We start from the raw sequence: 22,305 nt of genomic DNA on the forward strand, positions 1-22,305 counted from the left end.
CCCCACCCCCTACCCTCTAGTCTATAGTCCATGACCATGAGCCTCTGGTTGTTTGTCCTGTTCATTTATCGCCTTTAGGTTTATACCCCACATATAAGTGATATTATGTGATTTTCAACTTTTTCTGTCTGGCTTATTTCACTTAGCATGATTATCTCAAAGTCCATCCATGTTGTCACAAATGGCAGTATTTCATTTCTTCTTATGGCTGAGTAATATTCCATTGTATATATGTACCACCACTTCTTTATCCAATCATGTATTGTCAGACACTTCAGTTGCTTCCAGTCCTGGACACTGTGAATAATGCTGCTATGAACATCAGTGTGCAAATATCTTTTCAGATATAGGTTTTCAAGTCTTTGGAGTAAATACCCTGTAGAGGGATTGCTGGATCATATAGTAGATCAAATCTTAGTTTTCTGAGGAACCTCCATACTGTTTTCCATAGTGGCTATACCAATTTGCAGTCCTACCAGCAGTGTATGAGGGTTCCTTTTTCTCCACATCCTCTCCAACATTTGTTCTTACTTGTCCTGTAGATTATAGCTAATCTAACAGGTGTGAGATGGTATCTGTTTGTGGTTTTGATTTGAATTTCCCTAATAACTAGTGATGTTGAGCATCTTTTCAAATATTTCTTGGCCATTTGTATGTCCTCTCGGGAGAAGTATCTGTTCAAGTCCTCCACATATTTTTGATTGGATCGTTTGTTGTTGTTGTTATTGAGTTGTATGAGTTCTTTGAATATTTTCATTATTAAGCCCTTATCGGAGGTGTTGCTTGCAAATATATTTTCCCATTCAGATGGTTGTCTCTCTGCCTTGTTGATGATTTCTTTTGCTGATCAGAAGCTTTTTAGTTTGGTGTAGTCCCATTCATTTATTTTTGCTTTTACTCCCCTTGCTTTTGAGGTAAAATTCATAAAATCCTCTTTAAGTCCAAGGTCCTTGAGTTTAGTTGCTATGTTTTCTTCTATGTGTTTTATTGTTTCAGGTCTTATATTCAGGTCCTTAATCCATTTTGAGTATATTTTGGTGTGTGGTGATAGACAAGAGTGTAGTTTCATTATTTTGCTGGTAGCTATCCAGTTTTCCCAGCACCATTTATTGAAGAGGATTTCCTTTCAGCACTGTATGATTTTGGCTTTTTTGTTAAAAAATATTCCCCCATGTAAATATGGATTTACTTATGGACTCTTGATTCTGTTCCACTGGTCTGTATGTCTATTTTTCTGCCAATACCATGCCATTTTGATTACTGTTGCTTTGTAGTATAATTTGAAGTCAGGCAGAGTGATGCCTCCAGTCTCCATGTTTTTTTTTCCCCTCAGGATGGCTTTGGCAATTGCTGTCTTTTGTGCTTCCATACAAATCCAATCATTTTTGTTCTATTTCTTTTAAAAAAATGCTAATGGGATTTTGATGGGGATTGTATTAAATCTGTGTAATGCTTTAGGTAATATGGTCATTTTAACTATGTTGATTCTTCCAATCCAAGAACACATAATACCTTTCCATTTCTTTGTATCTTCTTCAATTACATTTAATAAGGACTTATAGTTTTCATTATATAGGTCCTTCACATGTTTCATTAGATTTATTCCTAGGTATTTTATTCTTTTTGTTACAATTGCAAAAGGAATTGCATTTTCCACTTCTTTTTCTGACACTTCATTATTAGAATATAGGAAAGCTATGGATTTTTTGAACATTAACTGTGTATGCAGAAACCACTGTATTTGCTTTTTGTTTCTAGTATTGTTCTTTTGGAGTCTTTAGGATTTTCTATATAGAGAATCATGTCACCTGCAAATAGTGACAGTTTGACTTCTTCATTTCCTATTTGGATGCCTTTTATATCTTTCTCTTGCCTGATTGCACTTACTAGGACCCTCTGTGTTGTATTGAATAACAGTGGCAATACTGGACAGCCTTGCCTTGTTCTTGATGTTAGAGGGAAGGTTTTTAGTTTTTCACCATTAAGTATAATGTTGGCTGAGGATTTGTCATACATGGCCTTTATTATGTTACGGCACTTTCCTTCTATACTGATTTTGTTTAGTGTTTTGATCATAAATGGATGTTTGACCTTGTCAAACGCTTTTTCTGCATCTATTAATATGATCAAATGATACTTATTTTTTTAAAATTTGTTTATGTGGTGTATCACATTAATCGATTTGCGTATGTTGAACCAACCCTAGGCCTCTGGGATAAAGCCTACTTGATTGTGGTGTATAATCTTTTTAATATGTTGCTGTATTCTGTTCCTTAGAATCTTATTTAGGATTTGTATATCTGTGTTCATGAGAGATATTGGTCTGTAGTTTACATTTTGTGTGTTATCTTTATTAGGTTTTGGTATCAGGGTAATATTTGCCTCATAAAATGAGTTGGGAAATGCGGCTTCCTCTTCAATTTTTTGGAAGAGCTTGAGGAGACTAGGTATTAAATCTTCTTTGAAAGATTGGTAGAATTCACTGATGAAGCTCTCTGGTCCTGGACTTTTACTTTTTCATGTTTTTGATGATTGTTTCAATTTCCGTACCGCTGATTAGTCTGTTTAGATTTTCCAGTTCTTCATTCACTCTAGGAAGGTTGTATTTTTCTAAGTACTAATCCATTTCTTCTAGGCTATTAAATTTGGTATTATATATTTTTCATAGTATTCTTGTATGATTCTTTATATTTCTGTGGTGTCTATTGTGATTTCTCCTCTTTCATCCCTGATTTTGTGTTCTTTCTCTCTCTCTCTCTCTTTCTCTCTCTTTTTCTCTTTCTCTCTGTCTCTCTTTCTCTCTCTCTCCCCCCAGCCCCTGCCCCGCTCTCTTTTTCGGTGAGTCTAGACAGGGGTTTGTCAATTTTATTAACCTTCTCAAAGAATCAGCTCTTTGTTGCATTTTTTATTCTATCATTTTTTGTTGTTTTCAATTTCATTTATTTCTGCTCTAAATTTGGTTATTTCTTTCCTTCTGCTGACTTTAGGCTCCATTTGTTCTTCTCTTTTTAGTTTTTTAAGATGAAGCATTAGGTTAATGTTTGGGCCCATTCCTGTTTTTGGAGATAGGCCTGTAATGATATGAACTTGCCTCTTATGACTGCTTTTGCCATATTCCAGATGTTTTGATATGCTGTACTATCATTATCATTTGTTTCTATGTATCTCTTGATCTCTCTTTTCATTTCTTCTCTGACCCAGTTATTCTTTAGTGGCATGTTGTTTAATCTCCATGTATTTGTGTCTTTTCCTGATTTCTTTCTGCAGTTGATCTCGTTTCAAAGCATTGTAATAAGAGAACATGGTTGATATGATTTAAACCCTCTTATATGTGTTGAGGCTATCTCTGTCCCAGTATGTTGTCAATCCTTGAAAGTGTTCCATGTGCAATAGAGAAGAATGTATAAGGAGCTGTTCTGGGACGGAAGGCTCTGTAAATGTCAATTATGTCCAGTTGGTCTAATGTGTCATTTAAGGATGTTCTTTCCTTATTGATTTTCTGTTTGGATGATCTGTCCATATCCTACAATGTGGTATTTAGGTCTTCTACTACAATAGTGTTTTGGTCTGTTTCTCTCTTTAGTTCTGTTAGTAATTCCTTTACATATTTCAGGGCTCCCTGATTGGGAGCATATATATTAATAAGTGTTATGTCTTCTTGGTGCATGATTCCTTTTATCATTATGAATTGTCCCTCTGTATCTTTACCTTTTTATTTTGAAATTTATTTCATTCGGTAATAGTACCACTACTCCCACTTATTTTCTGAATGCCATTTGCTTCAAATATAATTTTCTACTCTTTAACTTTGGGTCTCTTTATCTTTGGAGCTGAACTGTATCCTGGAGGCAGTATATGGTTGGGTTTTGTTTTTGGATCTATTCTGCAACTCCATGCCTTTTACTGGTGATTTCAGTCCATTTACACTTAAGGTGATTAGTGGAATATAAGGTTTTCCTATAGCCATTTTAGCTTTTGCTTTCTAATATCTCCATATTTCCATTGCTTCCTTGTCTCTGTGTTTCTATTTTCTTTATTTTGGTTGGCTTTTGGGGATTTTCCCTCTGATACTTCTTGTTTTATGTTATATACTTCAGTTCTGAATCTTTGGTGTGTCATTAACATTACGAGTATGTAAATGATAGTTATATATATTCACCCATTTTCTTCCATGCATGCGCTATCTCCATTCCCCTTTGTGAATCTGGGTCTTTGAATCTTCCTCTTTTCCATCATTGTTTTCTCAATTTGTCCATATGTATGCTGAACATTTATTACTATCTTGCTATAGCAATTTTCTTCTTATTGTTTAAGCTTATAATGCTCTGTTCTTAGTAAGGGTTGCACTTCTCTGCTTCTATTTGCCTGATAGTCACCTTACTCCTAATTATGTGTTTTGTTTTTTTTTTCTGTCATTTTGTTTTAGGTGACCTGACCCCTTTCAATATTTCCTGTAGTGCAGATCTAGTAGTGGAGAATTTTCTCAATTTTAGTATGTCTGGAAAGGTCTTTATTTCTCCTTAATATCTAAAGGAGAGCTTAGCTGAATACATTATTCTAGGCTGGTAGTTACTTTCACTGAATAGTTTGGATATTTGATTCCACTCCTTTCTGGCTTGTAATGTTTGTGCTGAGAAGTCCAATGATAATCTAATGGGTTTTCCTTTATAAGTTACTGTCTTCTTTTCCCTGGCTGCCCTGAGAATTCTGTCTTTGTCATTGATTTTTGATAATTTTAATACAACGTGTATTGGAGAAGGCCTTTTTGGGTGAGATAATTGAGTGTTCTGTTGACTTCTTGAATTCCAAGCTCCAGCTCATTCCTTTGATTTAAAAAATCCTCGTCAACTATTTGTTTGAAAATGCTTTCTAGTCCCAAGCTTGCTATTTCATTTTTCAACTCTTGCAGTATGTTCTTCATCTCCAGAAGTTTTATTTGGTTCTTTTTGAGTGTTTCAATCACCTTGCTCTGCTCATATAGGTGTTTTTTCAGTTCCTGAAATTGTTGATATGACTCATTTTGGATCTCATTGAGTTCTTTCAGAAGTACCATCCTGAATTTTTCTGTCATTTAAGTTGCATCTTTCTATGTCTGAAAGCTTATTTTCTGGATATTTTTCTCTTTCTTTCTGAGATGCCTTGTTGCCTTGGTTGTTCATGGTGTTTAATGGACTATTTCTCCACCTGGACATTAATTGAAGTGTATTCTGCTTTTTCTCCAGAAAAAAAAAGACTGACCATATAAGGTGCTCTATTTAGCCTGTTGCAAAGAGAGCATTTTCTTTTAAGTTTCCAGTGGTTGGCATCTAAGCCTCTTGGATCCCTGCTTTATATATAGGCTTTTCATGTCTTTTTTTTTTTTTTTTGTAGATGTTTTCATCAAGCTCACGCTTCTACCCTCAATCTCAGTCCTTGTCAGTGTTAGTGACAATTTCGGTAACTTGTTGCTCAGATTCCCCTGGATCTCTACGGTGTTTTGTTCTCAGAGAATATGGAGGAGGGGTCCTCAGGGTTGGGGATGGGAGCTGTTGCCTAGCCTCATTTTTTGCAACTGCAACTAGTAATAATCAACTGTTGTTTCTCTGCTGTCCTCGCTTCTCTGTTTTCTTCCCTGATGTCTGGGTACTGCCGCCGGCCGTGTGGAGCTCACAGCTCTCCCAGGCAAAATTTTTCAGGGAACTCGCTGCACCTTCTCCCCTCCCCTCTACTCCTACAGGGAGCTCTGGCTGTGAGAGACAGCTTCTTTGTTTCTCCCAGTCTACTGCCCAACTCCTAGGGTTCTGACCTGTGGTAGCTCTTATGCACAGATCCCACACTCAGATGTGCTGGTGGGCAGTTTAGGTGTTTTTTGTTGAGTATTAGATGTTCAGCTTATTGTTGTTCAAGGGGAGAGATCTGGGGACATCTCTCACTCCACCATGTTTTCAAAATAATCTTCCCCTCATATTTTTTTTTAAATTTATATAAAAGAGGATGAGTTCCAATATCTATTTATTCTTTCGAGCAAATGCTATCTGTATGATATCGTTGAAGAAAATTAGTGATAAAATTCAGAAAAGTAATTTTAAGATAATAAATAATCACAGTATAATAGCACTACAAAGAAATTTAGGAGCTACCTAGCTTAATCTCTTCATTCTGAAAATGAAGAAGGATCTCACAGTGACCTGTCATAGGTCAGTCATTTAAGGTAAGATATAGAGCAAGACTCAGTTTTTCTGATAGGACCCGAATGTGTTAAAGCACTGAAGTAGTTCAAACATTAGTTAATGAAAATCTCTAAAAGGTTTTGATCCCCGTATCACATAATTTTAGTTGTCTTTCTATATCTACTTACGTTTGATTCAAAGTTTCGAGGCTTAGTCTCTAACTCATACTTTGTATTGCCTCATGGTGCATATTGCAGTGACTTTAAACTTATGAAACCTTAAATCTTATTTATTCAGTCTTCAGTACAGCACCTGAATATCTATGTCTTCAAGTAAAACCACAAGCAAGCAAATATAAAGCAGTGGAAAAAATGTTATAATTTATTTGATCTTTCATTAGTAATTTATCCTTTTATTCAATGGTTTTTAAAATTAATTTTTATTAAAAATTATTGGAGTGACACTGATTAATAAAATCAAATAAGTTTCAAGTGTTCAATTCAACAGTATGATATATGTATACATACATATATAATACATATATATATTGCATTGTGTGTTCAGGTCTCAAAGTTAGATTTCCTTCCTTCATCAAATATTTGATGCTTTTTACCCATATCTATCTCTCCCCTCCCACTTTTTAATCTTAGAATGCTGCTCAGTGTAATACTGATGGATTTAAAACAGCGAATCTTCTCCTGGCACCAATTTCTCAAAATGTAGTCCTTGAAGAGCACACAAAACGAGCATGCTGATTTAGGAGATGCTGAATAAAGTTTTACTTGGGAATGAGATTTTCAGCTGTGTCAGATGAGTAGAAAATGGTAAGATTAATGAGAATTAACAAATACCATTAAAGTGAAAGTATTGCAATATAGGTAAATATCTACATAAACATCTAGAAACATAAAAGTTATCTTTTTCGATCATTGAATCTGAAATTGGTAACTTTTACATTATGTTTGAATTAGATATTTTTAACTGACTGAAATAGATTTGGAAAGTCAGAGACTCAGTGTTACTGGTAAATCATTCACTTTTTGCACTTTCTGATATTTGAGTATTTACTTTCATAACCTCAGCATCTTCCATTCTTTTTCACCTAATTTCATGATTGACCCAATATCTTGTCACTAGTTATTGACCAAGTCATAATGTGCATCCTTTATGGAATATGCACTCACTTCCTAACATAAAATTCAACATAACAATATGAAAATACCCAACATGATTTTATGAGTGTGTACATGTGCAAATGTACATGCGTGTAATTTATTATTATTGGAGGTATACAAGCTCTAACTTCATTCAGACTTAGAGTTGTGAGAAAACTTCTTAAGAGTTACAAGAAACTTAATGAATATCTAAACCACCTATTCCATTTTATAAGTGAAAAACTGAGGCCCAGATAGAAAAACTGAGAGGCTTACTATAATGTAGCCAGTCAACGGTAAGGCTAGTATGAGAACTTATTTCTCCTGAGTTTTACCTTGAGAACTCTGTCCAATAATTTCTACCTTCTTATTCTTAATTTTAATTTATTTAAAACTCTCTAAAATTGGTCTGCAGAGATGCATTGCATAATAGATCACTGATCAGAACAAGGGAGGAATTGTGTCAAATAAATTCTTAGGGTTTCAGTTTATTCGTATATGAAATAAAGGAGTTGGAATAAATGATCTTTATAGTTCTTTATGAAGCAGTAATTGTGACTATATTTACCTTATACCATATAGTTTTCTGATCCCACTGTGGGTTTGCATTATCCATAAATGCTCTAAAGCAAAATTTTTCTTGCATTCCTTTGTCACTAGTAAACAAGCCTGAGACTTGCAAACTTTATGTGACCTATAGTCCTCAAACTAGAAGTGCAAGGAGAAAAAAAAACATGGTTTGGAGTAAAATTTACAAAAGAAAAAAAATATATAGTGAATTTGGGTTCACAACAGTTATCTAAACAAAAATCAAGGTGATTGTATAGTTTCCTAATAGTTTATACTGTGTTCATTCTTTTATATTAATTTGAAAGTTCTTCTGTCAAAACTATGAAAAAGTAAATTAACTGAAGATGAACTATGAGTAATCAAATCTTGAGGTTTACAATTAATTAAATGAAATGATGAGTCAGTTCACCTCAATATGGTTTTATTTTTTAAAAAGTAGCATTTAATTAAATTAACAGTCAAAAGTTTACATTAATGATATTCTTCCAAAAATGAAAAGCAGTTTATATCTGCCATGTTATTTCACTTTAATGGTCAAGTAGTATGTTGGCTTGTTTGTTATTTGCATTCAAAGTTATGATGCATTATAATGAATAATGAAACATCTGGTGGTATGAAATGTTAATGTGATATACCACATTGAATTTAGTGGAAACAGTTTTTAAATTCTCTATAAATCAACTGGAAAGATGTAAATCTTTTCAAACAGGGGTATTATTCATGTTCTTTTTTAGGAGATGCTTATGCTCTGAACTCTGTTATTCAGGAAAAAAAAAAACACTAGAAATCTAAAAGATTCAGAATACAACAAAGGGGAAAGCCATAAGGATATAAGAATGAAGAATGAAAGAGCAGAGATGCCACAAGCAAGTAGTTACAGGCCACCCAAATGAAGAGCAAATATTACAGGGATTCTTAGAAATCACCATTCAGGGTTAGATACAACATTTTAAATTACTCAGCTCGGCTCTATGGCTGAGAGGGAAAGATTGAAAAAATACAGCTATGGGAAGCTCTCAAAACAGTAGACAGTCCCTGAATTTGGCACAGCATCGGCAAAATCATCAAATAAAATTGGCACTTAAAGTCTACTATTTTGGCATGGATATTTTGCATACTTTGTTAGATTACAGATAGACATAAAGAGAGGATACACTCAATCTTTGCGAAAATTCAATTTGTCCTACAAAAACAACAGATTAGAGGATGTACAATAAGTCAGTGAATTTGCCATTTAGAATGGGGCCAGAGACAGGAAAATGGCAATTAGTAACAGGCTGGCAGATCAAGCAGCACAGCATAGTAGAGAGTGTAACCAAACCAAGAACCTAGGAGAAGGCTGGAAACTGCTTTGAGCAAACTGCTGTCCTACAGCCTGAAGCATCTAACAAAATTCCAGGTTGCCAAGCAACTGTTTATTTCCTGTAGACTCTTCTGAAAATGAATAATAGGCATTTAAAGGTTTGAAATTTTAATAATAACCTCTTCATATGCGCCTATTATACCTACTTTGAAAGATTAAAAGCAAGAGAGAAGCACCATATTGAACTTGTCTTATAGAAACGTTTTCCAAATTGTATTCCATTTGAACACTTGTTCCACAAAATGTTAAAGAGACTTTATTTAAAAAGGGGAGAATAAAGGAGTTCCACAACCAATTTATGCAATTCAGGGTTGATATAACAAACCTTATATAGCATTTATCATGTCACATGCTGCTATAAATTCTACTTAATATTCACAAACTTTAAGAGAGAAGTACTACTACTATTTCCATTTTACAGATAGGGAAACTGAGTCACAAAAACTGAATAAAGTGTCTAAGTCACATAGCTCATTAACATTGAAGTTGGACTTTAAACCCAGGTATTTAGGCTCCAGATTTCTGTACTGCAGATTTTTTCAAAGCTTATAATATGCTAATATTTGTTATAATATTTCAAAAGAAGCATAGAGTACACTACATTTTAAACATATTAGATAATGGAAATTGTTTTCATGGAATTCCTATTAATGGCTCTAAAGATACTAATATTCCATGGAACACATTTTGAGAAATGTTATTCAAAAATAATTTTTTAACTGGGATGTAAGCTTAATTTCAACTAACATAGACATTATTTTTTTTTTCTGTATTGAAGTTAAGCTATACACACATTCCATAGATATCAAGAATTCTCAAAATTTACATAAAGTTAATGACTCTTTCATAGAGTAAGAATCGGTTATATTTGTTTTGGTTGATATCATTTTAAATTGAAAATGTCCCAGATTTTTAAACATAATCCCTGAGAGAAACATTAATAATCTTGCTGGTACCTCTCAATAGACCATTTCTTATTTATGAAAATCCGAGTTATATGAACTCTTTTAATAGTATGTAAGCATTCTAATAGGTTATATACCTCCCTAGGTACCATTTTGAGCATTTTATAGAGCTTTACTAGATGTATCAAGATAATTTCTAAGGAGACAAAAAAATAAAATAGCATAGATGATAGAGGCTTTGTTCATCTCTCTCGCGACCACATCAATGTTGTGACAGAAACATGGAGCAAACAGCAAGTAAAGTCGCCTGGAATCCAGATGAACGAAAACACTACAACCAGGGAGAGAAATATTAATCAACCTACAATGGTAGAATGTAAAAGGGGGCGAAGACATAAGGCTTCCAATACAAAGTGGCTGAGTGGGACAGAGGCTACGGCAGCAGCATCTGGAGGCTGCAGACGCCTCTCAAAGGGACCCTGTCCGCGATCAGACTTTCACAGTGATGGACTTGCTTACTCTGAGCACCAACACTGGGTAAGGCAGCACAGGGGGCACCAGAGATTTACAAGGGGACACTGAGTTGTCAGAGTGAGGGCCAGACCAGAGACAAGGCTCTCCCCTGGGCAGGAATATGGGCAGTATCCATTGTTCTTCTGTTGAGCCCTCCCCTACACCCATTGTGTAGAAGCAGCACTGCCATAGCTGAGACATCATCAAACTAGGTAACAGAGGTTGATCCATGCACAGGATTCCCTGGAACTCTGCCTCATCCAACTCACAGCCCCACCCGAGCCACATCCAACTGTGTCCTCTGAAAGTCCTATGTTCCTTGCCAAGCAGTGCCAAGACTCACACTGGTGACAGCTGATCTCAATTTCTGGTGTGATTTCTTAAGGCAACTATAAGCACAGCATCTGTGAATTGCTTCCTGAATCTTACCAGGTGGCCCTAGAGGGGCAAAGGCTGGGACTAAACTTGGCCTGCAGCTGAACCCTTCTCAGGACTGTGTCACTGGACACCTACTACACAAAGTCCCACTAATAAGATGGAGAGACATAGGAGCTTTGCTTAGTACATAGAAACAGAATCAGAAAGGCAATCAAAATGGAAAGACAAAGAAGCAGAAACCATATGAGAGAACAGAACAGAGATCAAGGAATAATGGAGTCAAGCCATCTCACAGATGCAGAGTTTAAAACACTTGTTATAAAGATGCTCAATGAACTTAGGGGAAGAGTAGATGAACTCAGTGAGAACTATAACAAAGAGATTAAAACCATAAAAAAAATGGAAATAAAAATTATGAAAGAGAACCAGTCAGAAATGAAGATACATTATCTGAGATGAAAAATATATTAGAGGAAATAAACAGAGTAGATAAAGAAGAGGATTGAACCACTGATATAGAGGATGGGGAAGTCAAGGACACCCAATCAAAACAGCAAGAATAAAGAAGTCAAGACTATAATAATAATTTAAGGAACCTATGGGACACAATTAATAATATTAAAAATATCCATATCGTAGGGGTATCTAAGGGAAAACAAGAAGTTGAAGAGCTATTTAAAGAAATAATGATGGAAAAATTTCCTAACCTGGTGAAGTAAATAGACATACAACCCCAGGAAGCTCAGAGAGTCCTAAGAAAGATGAACCCAAAGAGGCCCACACCAAGACACATCGTAATTAAAATGCCAAAGTTTAAATATAAAGAGAGAATCTTAAAAGCAGCAGGAGAAAAGCAGTTAGTTACCTAAGAGGGGGCACTCATAAAACTGTCAGCTGATTTCTCAAAAGAAACTATGCAGGACAGAAGGGCTTGGGACAAAATATTTAACATAATGAAAACCCAGGATCTACAACCAAGGATACTTTATCCAGCAAAGCTATCATTTAGAGTTAAAGGACAAATAAAGAGCTTCCCAGACAAAAAGAAGCTAAAGAAATTTATCATCACCAAGCCAGTATTACAAGAAATGTTGGAGGAACTTCTTTAAAAAGAAAAAAATCATGTATCAAAAACATGAATAAAAAATGGTAAGAACTACATTGCTATCAACAATTACCTCAAATGGAAAAGAATGAAGTGCTCCAATCAAAAGATCGAGTGGATGAATGGAAAGAGAAACAAGACCCTTACATATACTGCTTACAAGAGACTCACTCCGGATGAAAGGACACACACATACTAAAAAGAATGGGATGGAAAAAGATATTGCCTTGATGGACCTAGAGGGTATTGCGCTCAATGAAATAAGTCAGATAGAGAAAGACAAATATTGCATGATTTCACGTACATGTGGAAGCTAAAGAACAAAATAACAACAAAAATGGAAATAAACTCATAGATACAGAGAGTATTTTGAAGGCTACTAGATGGGAGGGGGTTTGGGGGCAGTGAAAAAGGGCAAAGGGTTTAAATACAAATGGATAGTTATAAAAATAGAAATGGAGATATTAAGTTAAGCATAAGGAAAATAGTTAATAATGTTATAATAAATATGTAAGGGGGAAGAGGGATACTAGATTTAGTGGAGTAATCACTTTGTAAGTTATATAGTTCTGTAATCACTATACTGTACAATTGAAACTAATATATTATTGTATGCCAACTATAATTTTTAAAAAACTCATTGAATTACACAATGTAAATATGAGCAACTAATTGTCTACTACATTTCAATAATGCCAGGGGAAAAAAAGATGATTTCTGAGGTCTTGTAGCCCTGATTTCCCATTGATATATGATTTTTAAACAAGCAGTGAGAAATCCAGTAAATATCATTGTAAGTCTAGGATAGAGAGTGCATTAGATATAGATTATGGGTGACAAAACATCTCAAATTTCTGACATTAGGACAAGAGTAACTGCTCCAATGCCTAGTTAGCCTAGGATTACAGGAATATGAGAAAGTAGCAGCAGTTCCCTTCCACAGCCATTCCATACTCAAGTATATGATTACTTCAAAGAAACCAGCCCACCATATAGAATATCTATCTGATAGTCCAGAAAATGTTACCTCTTAAATATCTAGCAATTTCAATAAGCCAGAGATAAAGGTAGCAGTTTGCCTACCAAAATTAGTTTGAATACAAGTCTACTATTGAACTGATTTTACATTTTTTTAATTATCAAAGATATTCTGGAAACTTTAAGAAACATATTCATATGTTAACTTCAACAACACATATGCTAAAATTAGAATAATACAGAGAAAAATACCATGGCACCTGCATAAGGATAAAATGTAAATTTGTGAATCATCCCATATTTTGGGTGATGGTTGCACAACAATTGGAATGTACTAAATGCCATTGAACTGTATACTAAAAATGATTAAAATGGCATATTTTGTTCTATGTACTTTTACTCACAACAAAAGAAAATATATTTGGTTAGGTCAGAAATTCCCTATAATCGAAAACTGATAACAAGAATATAAAAGAAGGAAAAGATTATTAGCGTCTGGTATACTGCCAAATTAGTGGCTTTTTTTTTTCTTCCATAGTTGCTCAAAGCATTTAAGTTTCAGTTCAAATATATTAACCATCTGAATATAGCATCTGAACTATAACTTTATAGAAACAGATAACCACAGAAAAGAGCCACTTTCTTAGAAGCTGTAAAAAATGCTGATCTATTAACTGAATTCACTTTTGATTTGCAAATCAATAATAACAGTAATAGATCAATGTGAAGCCTACATATGGATTATTTGGTATTTCTCTGCAGCAGGTATCACCAATTAATAAAAATAATGGAGATAGAGTAAGTAAGCATTAAACAGTATTAATAGGAGAGAAAGATAGAAAAATCTAGCCAAGTTCAAATATATATCAAAAATCAAGTTTGTCTTAAGATAGCTTCCAAACTTGAAAGGAAATTCAATTTACTAAATGTATTTTTTGAAATATGCAATTCAGAAAATCAGATGTTTCAGAAGATATACTTTAAGCCTTCTCACTGAAGATATTAATATAAAAGAGTAATTGATGATTTCTGTGAAATTTCATTTACTCCACATTGTTTGTTCTGCTCACTGTAGCTACAAGTCTTGTATTCTTTCTGCTTTTTGGAAAGCCATTTCTGCCTTTGTGGAAAATCAGCAATACATTAGGAAATTAGACAAAATAAAATAAATTTTGTTTAGAGGGTAAATTCTGAAAGAAAACTTTCTATTTATTTTCCTTTAGAAACAGAATAAACGGGAAGTTGGCCTCAAATTAAAATATATATATATTTTGGTCCAAAATTAAGCTTTAATGCTAACTTCTGTGTTATCAGATAATGGAAATTTAATTGCATTTTCTGTCAAACCACTATGCTGTATACTTGAAACTAATATAAAATATTGAATGTCAGCTGTAATTGAAAGAAAAACATAAAAATAATAAAAACAAAAAATGTATTTTGTATTTGTCAAAAGGTATCCAACTGCCACTAAGAGAATATTGATCATCAATAATGAACCAATTTCCTGGAAGGTAATTGGCTTCCTGAAGATCACTAACACTCATGGCTTTTAAGTAGCTGGTCTTCCCTTGGATATTCCATGTAAGTGCCAGAGATTCAACTATGTAATCCCCTACTCTTCTGGATAGTAGTTCTCAAATACTGCCATGCTTCATTGTCCCAGAGGGCTACTACAATGCTTTACTGTTGTTTTTTATTTAACATTGTGACATTTTGCATTCTTAATATTTATCTACTACATAAAGGAAGATTAAAAAATCCAACAAAACATCCAGAAATGTTGATTGGTCAAAAATTTGCATTTTAAGAAAATCTGCATATTTGTGATAATCAAGGTGTAATATATAACATCAGGAAGGACCTGAGGAAATTGCAAGGACAGTGTTTGTCTGGCCCAAATTATCATGTAAAGAATACTGCATAAGGAATCAGAAGAGCTAAATAAAACTGGATTTATTTATAGCTGGTTATATACCTATCTGAGACTTCCTCCCACCAGAATCATTTTTTCTTGTATTTAAAATGAGTTTCAAGGAAGCAATCAAGATATCCTTGAGAAGGTGAATAAATAAATTAAGTATGATACATCCAGACAATGGAATATTATACAACACTAAAAAGAAATGAACTAACAAGTAATGAAAAGATGTGAAGGAAACTTAAATGAATATTACTAAGTGAAAGAAGCCAACCTTAAAAATGCTACATACTGTATGATTCCAACTATATGACATCTTGAAAAAGGCAAAACTATGGAAACAAAAAAAAGGTCAATGGTTGCCAGGGATGAGTTGGCAGGGAGCCAAATAGGCAGAGCACAGTATTTTTAGGGCAGTGCAAATACTCTGCAATATTATAATGATGAATATATGTCTTTGTACATAATGCTCAACCTCATAGAATGTACAATACCAAGTATGAACCCTAAGGCAAACTATGAACTTTGAGTGATAATGATGTGTCAACGTAGGTTTATCCTTGGTAACAAAGGTACCATTCTGTTGAGTGATATTGATAATGTAGGAGGCCGTGCACGTGTAAGGGAAGGGGCATATTGGAAATCTCTGTACCTTTCTTTCCATTTTATTGTAAACTTAAAACTGCTCTAAAAATATTGTCTTTAAAAAATTAGGTTCAACCCAATATTAACTTTCGATGTATCTACGTGGAATACATTACTTCCAAGATAAACACTTATTGCCTTGTCATTTATTAATTTTATGTTAATCATATCTCCCCTACCTAGAATGTGAGCTCCTTACTGGAAGAAACTATGTATTATTCTTAACTTTTGCATTCTTTGGTGCTTGACACCATAGTGGGTACATGGTAGTGCCCAGTGAATGACTACAGAAAAATCAAATGGATGCTGTGAAAGGAAACCACCAGGAGGAAGAAAAGAGTCTACCTCCCCAACACTAGTAATTGTGCATTATTCTTTAGTAGTAATTTTATTTTGCATTCTCTTTCCCATCACATTCTGCCTGAACTTCCTACCGAGATATAGCAACAAATGTGAGAAGTGGGCAAAGACAGAGACGATTCACTCAAACACTGAAAATGCCAATAGTTCTGCCTTTGATTTACTCTTTCACTGTCTGATGGTGCCATTCTTTATCATCAGCTTATGCTTACTGAAGCAGTATACATCAAGCATCTGTTTTAGAAAGCAAAGCAATTTGTTTTATTGAATGTAATTATGTGAAAATTTGCAACAGAATTTGTCTTATTCTCAATTTAAGGAGCACATGACGTTAACCATAGGTATATTGATGTAAATGTGTGAATAAACATGGTCACATCTCAGAGGCATCCATTTGTATATTTAAGGAAATGTGAATGATAATTCTTTTAAATCCAAACTTTTAAGAGATTAGTTTTAAACCTCCAGAGAAAAAGAGATAAGGGAGAAAGTCTTAATTATGCCAATAATAATATTTAATTACATGTATATGTTGTTATATGCTTTGAGATATAAATATTAATAACTATGTCTCTATTAGCTATCAGAATGTATGATTACTTAAAGCTATCTTAAATAACCAATAACATGAACATTTGAGTTACAAAGGAGAGTAATTAGATACCATGAAAACTTAGCTTTTATTCTTGGATATTCAATGGATGCAAGGTATCTGGCAATATTATTTTTTAAAGCTTACATTACTTTGCTCCAGAAAATGCAGTGTTTTAACTCAACACTTTTATCATTTTTTTTATATTCACCAGTCTATTGCATTTTTAATAATCAAATATAATAAAAAGTTTTTTGGTATTGTTATTTCCTTTAAAAAACTGCACTCTTTAAATTTCTAGGACCAGATAAACTTCACTGTCAGAGTAGCATGGCCAAAAATTCTACATCAAATACAGTTTTAGTTAAATAGCCTTTCTTCTGAGAGTAATATAACTCCCAGAATGAGCAGGGTTTACAGAATTATGAGATATTGTCATCCAACACTAAAAAAAAAAATATCTAATGGGTATGATTTTCTCCTAAAATTGCTGTGAAAAATTTACTCTCATTTAAGACATTAAGATGACATGTTTGAACTACAGGCATCCAGTATTTTATTATGGCCCAGTAGAATAGATTAGTGCAAAGGAGTATTCTGACTCTTATCCAGCCTGCTCAAAAGTCTCATTATCTGATATATATGAGTTAGTGCATGGGTAATAGAAAATAATTCTAAATTAAATAATTAGGCCAAATCATTAATAGGGAGAGATACACACATACATGCAAACATGCACACACAATCAAAAGGATTCAACATGGAGCTGGAGTCTAATGGATGATTTATAAGATGGCACATTCTTTCTGGTTTCCTGAATTCTGTCACAGTCTTATTAACAATAAATTCATAAAAAGATACAAATCATTTTTTTCTACTTGCAACAATGGTTTGAGGTTGCTACAGGGGTACACTAACTCCAATGAATCAAATGAAAGAGAAGACAAAGAAATTTATCTTTCTTAAGCTTTTTTTCCACTCAGAATTCTAAACAATTTGATAATAATAAGTCTGACCTCAAAACCGCTATTGCTAGAGATAAACAAATATACACAGCTTGGAGACAGATCAAGATAGAATGGCCCAGCACAATGTTAAGAACGCTACACCATCTTAATGATGAGACGAAGGACTCCATCTTTTGTGGCTTTGTGAATTCCCATGGCTATTGTTTCTGTGAATAAGATAGTGTGTCCAGAGTCAATAAAATGAGAACAGAAACATAATCACCAAACTGTGTTGTGGTTATTTCCTTTCATTTCAATTGATTTATTCCTTTTCCTTTGTAACCTTTCTAGGTCTTTGATATTGTTGGTAGGCTGTTTCCATAAAGACTATAGTAATTTGTACAACCAAAATCTAGGTCTTTGATATTGTTGGTAGGCTGTTTACATAAAGACTATAGTAATTTGTACAACCAAATTTACATAAATTATGGGCTTTTCCAAGCTAAAGATATAATTTCAAGATGATCCATACCACCATCCCTCCTCTTGGTGATCCTAGTAATGAAACCTCTTCAACTCTATCAAATTCAACTTCCTCTTAACTAGTTATTATTTTTTTAAAGAATGTGGGATCTTAGTTTAGTTATGTGTTTGTTTGTTTGTTTTTTAACAATTGCCATTTATCTCAGGTAATATTGACATGTTTTTAAAACAAATATTTGTTCTGGCTAGTGGTAATTGAATTGGGAGCATAAGAACTTTAGAAAATTCTATATGAAATAATCAGATTGTATAGATAAAGCACATTTTATCTTTTAACTTGAATTCTTGCTACCAGTAATTTCAAACACAAGAGTAATTTTCTAAAGCAGATTTTAAATAGTATCACTTCGAACTAATACATTATGAATCTAAAAGGGATATCTTGACTCTGTAAAATGAACTAAGAATTTCAATCATTTTTTAATAGGTCTGCATTCCTTCTCAGCTAGACTGCTTTACAGACTTCTTAAGTGATCTCCTTGCCTCTAATTCTGTCCCCTTTCAGTCTATCCCATACTCTCTTATCAGTGATATTTTCATAAACAGTAGTATTTTCACATTGCTCACTTGCACGAAAATATTTAGTGGTTCACCACTGCCTATAAAATAAAGGCCAGAACTCTTAATCTGCTATTTACAACCTCCCACAATCTACCCCCCCCCCATCTTTACAGGCAGAGCTCCTAATTTTTTTTATCATATATTCACTACCCTGACTGAATACTCTGTTACCCATACACACTCAGTACTATCTCATCTTCACACCTTTGCAGATTGTCTCTTTCCTGGAATGCTTTTATCCCTGTCTTGTTAACTGCAGCCTAATCAGACTTTAAAGCACAACTTAAATGCCATCGAACTCTACAAAGCTTTCTTTAATTCCTATGACTGAAAATAATTCTCTTCGTTGAACTTTCCTATAGTAATTTACATAGATATAGTTATAAGAACACATTTATAACTTATAACTTTCTGTCTTTTATTAAGATTATGTCTATAAATAGGCCTTACTTTCCCACCTAAAATGAAGGCTATGAAGGCTTCTGCAGAGCACTGACTATGACTTAGTTGGTTCTCATAGCAGAATCTAAAATATTATCTTTCAGGTTGACAGCACTTGACAAATGTGTGTCTAATAAATTTACTATTCTATAAAATAGATTTACACAATGTGATATAAAGATCTTCAATACTTAGAATGTAGTCATACATAGGGGTAAACAGTACTCACATACACATATATACACTGACATCAAATACTACTTTTTTTTCTTTTTAATTCAACTAGTCATCATCTGTTGTCATGCCTCTTGTGTCTTTAACATATCATAAAAATTTCCCTATAGTTTACTAATAGATGAAAGGAAGAATGAAAAACATCATTCCTAGTGGTTTTAAGATATTTTTTAACAAAGTTTAAACTACTTTTTTTTTAAAAAAAAAAGTATCTATGGAGAAATAAGTGTTTGCCTCTCAATAATCATGGAATAGCTATGAGGAGAAAACTACATTACAAATGAGCAGCTATCTGTTATCAAATTACAAGGCATTTTCATCAAAGGACCTAAAAAGGCAGCAGACTGACCAGTTAACATGTTTCCACTGACCTAGGGGGATTTTTTTTCCAGTTAATAGCTTCTGAAGAATGCTTCTTTTTGATTTTAGTCTCTGGCACAAAATGATTGTCCCATTTAACCAGTCTTCTATTACATATATCAGAGAATCCTATTTACTCGCACACTACTAGAACATTAAAACACAATAGAGTGATTGTTTCTAGAAGAAAAATTTAAAGATTGACATTTTTTTTACCCCAAAAAGGGATTGAGATCAAAAGCTAACTTTAATAGATGTTTGACTAAGGTCATACTCCTAGGAAATGCAACACTGAAGATGAAAGAAAAGAAATAGGTTTGGCTTTTGATCTTGGCCAAATCCATTTGGCATTGTTTAGCTTTTATATAATGCTTTAGTTTTAGGTGATATCATGACTTAAAATAAATTGGTTTTCTTTTTTGAAGCTTTAATAGCTCTGTATTACTTTGTCATTTAGCAAAGTTTAGTGAAATAGATTACTATTTTGTTAGCTGGTATTGTAATAGTACTTGTAAACAGCTTTTATTTTTCTATAAGTACCACTTCATAGGATGTACATCATATATTTTCAAAAAATGTAAAAGGGAGCTTAAAAAGCAAAATTTTCCTATGAAACACTCTTCAAAGAAAATCATCATTGAAGTCACTACAAATTTCTAAATAGCAAAGAGCCCTTTTAATTTTAAGCTACATTCTTTTTGAATGTACATTTTCCATGAGCTTGGACTGTCTGCTACTTTTTAGCTCAGCATTGGACAGAGCCAATATAAGAGGAAAAAAATAAATATTATTGAACACCCACTACTGTATTTCAAACACCATTTAGGAACATTACATATATTATTTCATTAAATCTTCAAAACAACTCCATGAAAGTACAAGGACTATTATGCCAATTTACAATTGAGGAAAGTGAGAGTATAAGATATTGATTAGCTTGGGCAAGATGACTTAGTGAATAAATAATAAAGCAAATCTTTGAACCAAGCTTTATCTAACTACAAAGCTCTATCCATGCTGTTTTTTTTAATTATTAAAATGTTAGAACAAAAAAGTTTTTATTCTTAGTTCCATTAATTAAGTGATTCTCAAAACTACTGGAATAATTTAGATAAGCTTATATATACAATATGGGCCAATGTTTGAGATGCACGGGAAGAGTTATACTATGTAATTTATCAAGCCCTTGTCCAGATAATTCATGCCTTCCCCAAAATTAATTTTTGTCAAATACTTTTTTTGTCAAATGTTCACACATTATCACTGCGAAAATTTAGGTTATTGTATTTTTATTTCTTGAATTATCCTAAAAATTGTCTCAATGTGCCACTTCTCCTAGCAGGCGTCTATAAGTATGTACATCTTGTAAGGCTTTGAATAAAATAGAAAAGAGCTTTCTAAGTGATAGCTTCTGATCATCTACCAAAAGACTACCCTGTAGAATTTTTTCTTTTCTTTCAGAAAATTATCACCACAAAGATCAATGATTCTAACGAGGTTGATTTTTCCAAATTAATAGATTAGCAAATGATTTTAGAAAGAAAAAGATGGCCAAAGTAAACATATATAGCAGTGTCTTCTTAACAAATCTTAAACATTTCAACTTTATTAAAAGACAGACACATTGTTCTTATATCGCACTAGCCTCTAAAAACGTGGATGTCAATAAAAAAGATGAAGGATTCTCAGTATTGAAAGCTGACAGCTACCCCAAACTGAAGATCCCCTCAAATCTACTAGTCTTTGAAAAACATGGGGTAGATTAAGATGTCCTCTTTCTCGCCTTTTGTTCATTTGTTGTGTGTCGAAGATTATTCAGTGCTATTTTTTCCCCTCCTGTATTACTCCCACTCCTCAGTTCTCCACCCTAGCCCTTTCATAGTCTGTCTAAATCAAAAACAGAAGGCACAGTGAAGAAAATAGTAAAAAGGCTTTGTAACTGTTCTTTGGAACAAATTTAAAGTCTGAGGAGAGAACGCTTAGATTAAAATGTTTGAGACTGAGGATTTACAATATGTTTGGTATTCCAGTTTCAAAGGGTAAACAGACCAATGTGTTAGGGGGAGATTGACCCCCTCCCCCCCGCATCTTTCAAGGTAGAAAGTCCTAGATAGGAGAAGCATGTAAAATATGGAAAATATACCATTAAAATTTAGTGGTTATCTTCTCTGATACTTTTTTTCATGAGAATGATGATGAAAAAACTAGAGAAGGCTGCTGTTCATGTCATTTGTGGAGAAGGAAAAATTCTTCTCCATGTTTCAAAATAATTAGCCAGCTCTAATCATGAAAGTGATAAGAAACTAAACATAACTGACAGACATATAAGTTACCTGATTAAAAAGAAGATGCCATCCTACTTCATTTCTTTGTTTATGTACAACTTTAAAAGTAACTAGCTTTTCCATTTTAAAAGTTATGACAATAAAGGACTAGTTAACAGCTGACTGGAATTATTTTATCTTTATTGCAAAAAGGTGGAAGTGGGGGAAGGGAAAATGAAAGATTTCAATTTCTCAAGGCCTAAATAAAGTAAAATTTAACCATTTTAATTCTATGGATATTTGCAATAGAATAAGTTTGAAA

General features: G+C 33.5%; 1 protein-coding gene and 1 non-coding gene across 2 annotated transcripts in view; one reads left to right on the forward strand and one right to left on the reverse strand.

Annotated features, from left to right (window-relative positions):
- The window catches only part of DACH2 (dachshund family transcription factor 2), a 683,066-nt gene that overhangs the window by 253,807 nt on the left and 406,954 nt on the right, over nt 1-22,305 (reverse strand). Inside the window, exons 5-6 of the mRNA XM_039870200.1 lie at nt 4,902-4,969; nt 1,245-1,266 (exon numbers count right to left, since the gene is read on the reverse strand). Coding sequence (XP_039726134.1) covers nt 1,245-1,266; nt 4,902-4,969 — 90 coding nt within the window. The remainder of the gene's footprint in view (nt 1-1,244; nt 1,267-4,901; nt 4,970-22,305) is intronic.
- LOC120608427 (U6 spliceosomal RNA) lies at nt 13,314-13,420 on the forward strand. Its single transcript, XR_005654389.1, has one exon. It is a non-coding gene; the product is annotated as a U6 spliceosomal RNA (small nuclear RNA).

This window comes from Pteropus medius, unplaced genomic scaffold, assembly GCF_902729225.1.
Source record: "Pteropus medius unplaced genomic scaffold, Ma_sr-lr_union100, whole genome shotgun sequence".
Taxonomy (NCBI): Eukaryota; Metazoa; Chordata; class Mammalia; order Chiroptera; family Pteropodidae; genus Pteropus; species Pteropus medius.